This window comes from Balaenoptera musculus, chromosome 14 (genome assembly GCF_009873245.2).
Source record: "Balaenoptera musculus isolate JJ_BM4_2016_0621 chromosome 14, mBalMus1.pri.v3, whole genome shotgun sequence".
Taxonomy (NCBI): Eukaryota; Metazoa; Chordata; class Mammalia; order Artiodactyla; family Balaenopteridae; genus Balaenoptera; species Balaenoptera musculus.
The window spans coordinates 24,491,365-24,496,464 of NC_045798.1; the positions used below are offsets into that span (position 1 = coordinate 24,491,365).

General features: G+C 54.3%; 1 protein-coding gene across 2 annotated transcripts; it reads right to left on the reverse strand.

Annotated features, from left to right (window-relative positions):
• Positions 1-528: 528 nt before the first annotated feature.
• On the reverse strand, positions 529-2,804 carry LOC118880326. Of its 2 annotated transcripts, none has more exons than XR_005016257.1 (3): positions 2,267-2,502; positions 2,060-2,149; positions 529-1,582 (listed from the first exon to the last, which is right to left on the reverse strand). XR_005016257.1 is itself a non-coding variant. In XM_036823953.1 (3 exons), exons 1-3 carry the CDS (start codon positions 2,689-2,691, stop codon positions 1,298-1,300), a joined length of 795 nt encoding a protein of 264 aa, XP_036679848.1. In that variant the 5' UTR covers positions 2,692-2,804; the 3' UTR covers positions 529-1,297. The 2 variants fall into 2 exon arrangements, 1 of the variants encoding a protein (XP_036679848.1); XM_036823953.1 differs by having other exon boundaries at positions 2,060-2,144; positions 2,267-2,804.
• Positions 2,805-5,100: the final 2,296 nt, after the last annotated feature.

The window sequence follows — 5,100 nt, forward strand, 5'->3', positions numbered from 1 at the left end:
ACCCTAGCACAGAATCTCCCAATGTTTCTACTTCCCATGCCTCTATTCCTCCTCCTCCTCCCTACTGGGGGTGGGAATTCTAAAGGGGAGTTGGCTCCAGCTGTCCATGTTTGTGGTGACCACCTGCTGTGGACTGAATTGCGTCTCCCCCCAAATTCATAGGTTGAAGCTGTAACCCCCCAATGTGACTATATTTGGAGACAGGGCTTTTATGTAGGTAATTAAATTTAAATGAGGTCATTAGGATGAGGCCCTAATCCCATAGGACAGGTGCCCTTATAAAAAGTGGAAGAGACACCAGATATCTATTTCTCTCTCTCTGTCTCTGTCTCTCTCTGTCTCTGTCTCTCTCTCTCTCTCTCTCTCTCTCTGTATGCACAGAGAAAAGGCCATGTGAGAACACAGCAATAAGTTTCTATCTGCAAGCCAAGGAGGCAGGCCTCACCACAAACCATCCCTGCCACCTTGATCTCGGACTTCCAGCCTCCAGAACTATAAGAAAATGCATTTCTGTGGCTTCAGCCATCCCAGTGTGGTACTCTGTTATGGCAGCCCAAGCTGACTAAAACAGGTCCCCTCCCCACCCTGGGAAAAGGATGTTGGGGCTCTTAAACTTGCCTAAGGAAAGCCGAGGCAGCTCTTGTGCAAGCACTGGGACTGGGCCCCGCTGCGGGGGCTGGAGGGAGTGGAGAACGAGGAGGGGGGCGTGTAAGTGAGTCTGCCCGCGTGATGGGGAGCCTGCCCTGCCTGCCTTTGCTCCCCAGGGACAGGGGTGTGGCAGGGGGCAGGGTCTGAGATTGGGCTGGGGTGAGGCTGATTCCAGACCATTCCCTTTGGATGTCAGGAGCAAGGCCCCGTGTCTGTCTCCTTCTGGTGAGCGCCACCACGCACACCCCTCTCCCCCTCCAGCCTGGGTCTCCGCATCTCTTGGAAACTCTCTCCTTTCAGGATAGCCCCTCCCAGAGCTCCGTAACACTAGGGAAAGGCCCAAGCTCCCCCCAGGCCCAACTGCCTCCTCCTGGTCACCATCAGGGAGAGAAGCAAGGAAAAGCTCCAAGAAGCTCCCACAAAAACGAGAATCACTCACACAGCAAACGGCGCAAGACAGCCTCCAGCCAGTGGCGCCCCGGGGGCGGCATCCGCCCTCCATCCCACTGGGAGCTCCTCCCCGACTCCTGTCCTGTAGGGTCCTTGGAGACCCAGCCTTGGCGAGGGTGTGGTCAGCGGGGCCTTGGCCCAGGCCCAGCTCTGCCCGGTCGCTGGCAGGGATTCAAGGAGAAACCACGTCCTCACGGGGTCAGGAAGGGCCTCCAGGCCTGGACCGTAGGGCCCAGCAGGCAGGTCCGGACAGAAGCGGAGGGGACGGTGGGCTGCCAGCGTCCCTCACAGCCCTCGCGCTGTCCTCCAGAGCCAGGTCCTGTCCTCGGCTGAGCACCAACCAGGAGGGGCCTTTATCCCCGGGGGGCTCCAGCCCAGGAGTTGGGAAGGATGAGGTCTCCGGGGAATTGTCCAGGGTTCCAGAAAACCACCAAAGGCTGCTCCCTGTGTCACCGTGGCCAGAGTCCAGGGTCACCCGGGAGTCCTGGAGAGGCAGCCGGAGCAGGCACAGCAAGTGAGGATGGGGGCCTAGCCTCCACCCCGGCTCCCCACAGCCGCACCTCTCAGGGGCCCCTTCAAAGACCCCCGGTCTCCCTCCTGTGCCACCAAGACTGAGACAGGGCGGGGTGAGGCCTTCGGATGCTGATAACGCGTACAGAGGGTGCCCCATCTTGGCAGCGCTCGCATAAGGGGTGTAAAAGCAATAAAGGGGCCCCGGAGCCGGCCCACAGGCTTCACGGGCGGACGAGAAGCAAGTGTCCAGGTGGGCAGAAAGGGCCTTCAGAGTCCTAGGGAGGCTCGGCTTCCCTTTACAACATTCCCGCTGAGGGGACCTCGGTACGCCCCTCCCCCAACATACACACGTACACACACACGCGCGCGTGCACACACACACACACACACCCCTCCCAGGACGGGGAGCTCATTCCCTCACAGAGACTGTGATAAAGCACGTTCTTACGTGAAGACCTGAGAGGGCGGGACCGCACCTCGTGTTGACCTCCAGATCCTCAGCTTCTAGCCGGGAGAAGGCGCTCGGTCCATGTCTGCGCTGGATGAAGGCGTGTGCTGAAACCTCTGCCGTGGACCCACCCGCAGCGCTCTTGATTCAGTCCCACAAGAAACGAAGCGCAGCGGAGCCCCCTCCCTAACACCTACCCGGGCTCACCTGGCAGCGTGCAGCTCCCAGCTCCTACCCCACGTAGACCCTACAGGTCCATCCTGGAAGACAAAAGAGACAACCACGACACAGGAGAAAACCGCACCCAGGCCCCCTCCGCAGCCCTGGCCGGGCCAGAAGTCTCTGCTAACAAGACGGCCCCGCCCCAGGAGCCAGGGAGGCCGGGCCCAGGCACCGCGCCCCCCCACCTCCCTTCCTCCCAGCCCAGAACACCCCTGGCTCCCTTCAGCCGCCTCCCTGTTCCCTGCCGCCTCCCTGTTCCCTGCCGGCAGCGGAATGTGACCCCAGAGAAAGGGGAAACAGCTTGAGTGAGAGCAGCAAACACAGCCGGGAATCTGGAGATGTGGTCCCAGCTCTGTCATCCCGTTGTAGCCGTAGGAAGTCTGCCCCTCTCTCTGAGTTGTGGAGCCCATCCCGTCCGGACACTCACCCAAAGCGCACAGTAATAACCCGTAGTTTGAGGCAGTGGATGGGACATAGGAAGCGCCCTTCTGCTCAGCCTCAGTTATCTTTATGCCCCCCCGCCCTCATCTCCCATTCTCTCTTCTGATGCTCCAGAAAAAGAAAAGCTTGAGGAGTCAGATGGTGGACTGGGGCTCTTTGATGACTACCCCAGGTCTCCAGTCTGGAGAGTACCAGGGAATGCCCATGAATCATGAGCCAGGACCATCTCCCAGGCTTTGCTTTCAGTGACAGCTAAGCTGTCTTCATCCACTAGCAGACCTGGGCCAGGAGAGTCAGGGGCCCTCTTGGCATATTTTCAGAGCTTGCTGTCAGCACCTGGACTTAGGGCATGGGTCCAGAGCTGGAGATGTACTCAGACCCTTACACTGCGAAGCACGTGCCATAGGGTCACAGTGTCAAGGTCCCCTCTTGACTGCCAGGCAAAGGAGTCCTAGCCAAGTTTTATAAACATGATGACAAAGGGTCAGAACTGAGAAGGGAAGGGCCAGCCCAAATCACCAGGAGTCCCCAGCCTCCTTCTGACACCAGATCTACAGGTGCTCAAGATGAAGTCATTAAACTCAGTTCCTCAGAAGTTCCCGATGGTGGAGTTTGTGAAATACTAGCCTTGATGCCAAAAGTGGGGTAAGAAAATTACTTTCTGGGGCCCCATAAAACGGGGACAAGCTCTTTCTTTGTGGAATAGAAGTGAATGAGCCGCAGCACTGATTTCTCCCCCGCCTTGGGGATTCAGGGATGCTGTACTTTCCTGTACAGACCAGGAGAGGGCAGGCTGGTAGGCTGTGGGCTGGTAAGTCTGAATACTTATCTGCAAGGCTGCTTCCCAGTGTGGTCCCGAAGAACGCGGAAATTCCTTTCTTTCTCCTCTATCCCGGGAACTTGCTGCAATCTGTGAATAGACCCTGCATTGCTCAGAGGAACATTGTTTAAACACAATAACCCTTTCCCCTGACCCTGTGGACCCAGAATCCCTGTTATGAATAAGGCAATAGAGGTTTCAAGGGGAACTTTAGCTCCTGCACCAAGCTGACAGCTGTCTAGGAGGGTATAAAGGGCTCTGAGGTCAAACAAAACATGGGTGAGATTATGGCTTCCAAACCCCACGTACCCGATGTATGACTCAAAGTTAATTATTCTCAAAGGCTTAGCCAGTGCCTGGCACACAGTGCGTGCTCTAAAAATTATTTTCCCCAGTTAATGATTTAAACTTTGAGTAAATCTTTGTGTAACACTGATGTCCCAGAAATATGGGCCATATTTATCCTGCAGGATTATATGTCTCCGGGGGCGGGGGCTGTATACACCCCACTTAGGAGGCATGGGGTAAATTTAAATCCCCTGTCTTGGTGAATGGATAAATAAGCTGTAGTACACTCATATAATGAAATCTACTCACCAATAAAAAGGAACAAACTATTGCTACATACTATGACAAGGATAAACTTCGAAAATATTATGCAGGGTGAAAGAAGCCAGGCCCAAGAGACCACATGCTGTATGAGTCCATTTATATGAAATGTCCAGAAAAGGCAAACCCATACAGACAGAAAGCAGATTACCAGCTGCCAGGGATTAGGAGTGGGCTGGGCTTAACGGTAAATGGGGCTGAGGGATCTTACTGGGCCTGTGGAAATGTTCTAAAACTGATGTGTAGTGATGGGTACAGAACTTGGTAAATTTACGAAAAAGAAACATTGAATTGTGCACTTGAAATGGGTAAGTTATATGATATGCCTCCATGAAGTTAGACAAAAAAGGGGTGAATTACTGACACAGGTGATAACAGTATGAACCTCAAAAACATTATGCTGAGCAAAAAAAGCCAAGAACAAAAGATTCCCTAACAATGAAACGTTAGGAAAAACGTCAAATCTATAGGCATAGAAAGCAGGTCAGTGGTTTCCTGGGGCAGGAGCTGGGAGGGGATTGGCAGGGGGACATTTTAGGGTGATGAAAATGTTCCATATCTTGATTGTCTTGGTGGCTACACAGGTGTATACGTTTATCGAAACACATTGATGCTTTAAATGGGTGCATTTTTACTGCACGTAAATTATACCTCAATATAGTTCGCTTTTCAAAACTCACTTAGGTGTGATGACAGAGGGCAAGAATCAAGAAGGGTCAGATCAAAGGCCACACAGGGACCTGGTGGTGGGCTCCCGGGTCCCAGCATCTCAGTTCCCACTAGCCCACACAGACTCCACCCCACCCCTACTTCAAGCCAAGGTCGGGGGCCCCATCAGGAAAGCTTTGATCCAGGGATTGGACACCAGAGAATCCCAGAGGTCCCTCCTACTGCTGAAATCCACAAGGTCTCCTGTGTGTGTGGATTTCGTGGTGGACCTGACCACACA

Coding starts and splice junctions, on each gene's coding strand:
- LOC118880326 (XM_036823953.1), bottom strand. CDS start 2,691: ATGGGCTCCACAACTCAGAGAGAGGGGCAGACTTCCTACGGCTACAAC. Junction 2,145..2,266: donor TGGGAGCTGCACGCTGCCAG/GTGAGCCCGGGT, acceptor CATCCAGCGCAG/ACATGGACCGAGCGCCTTCT. Junction 1,583..2,059: donor CCGCCCTCTCAGGTCTTCAC/GTAAGAACGTGC, acceptor CTGCCTCTCCAG/GACTCCCGGGTGACCCTGGA.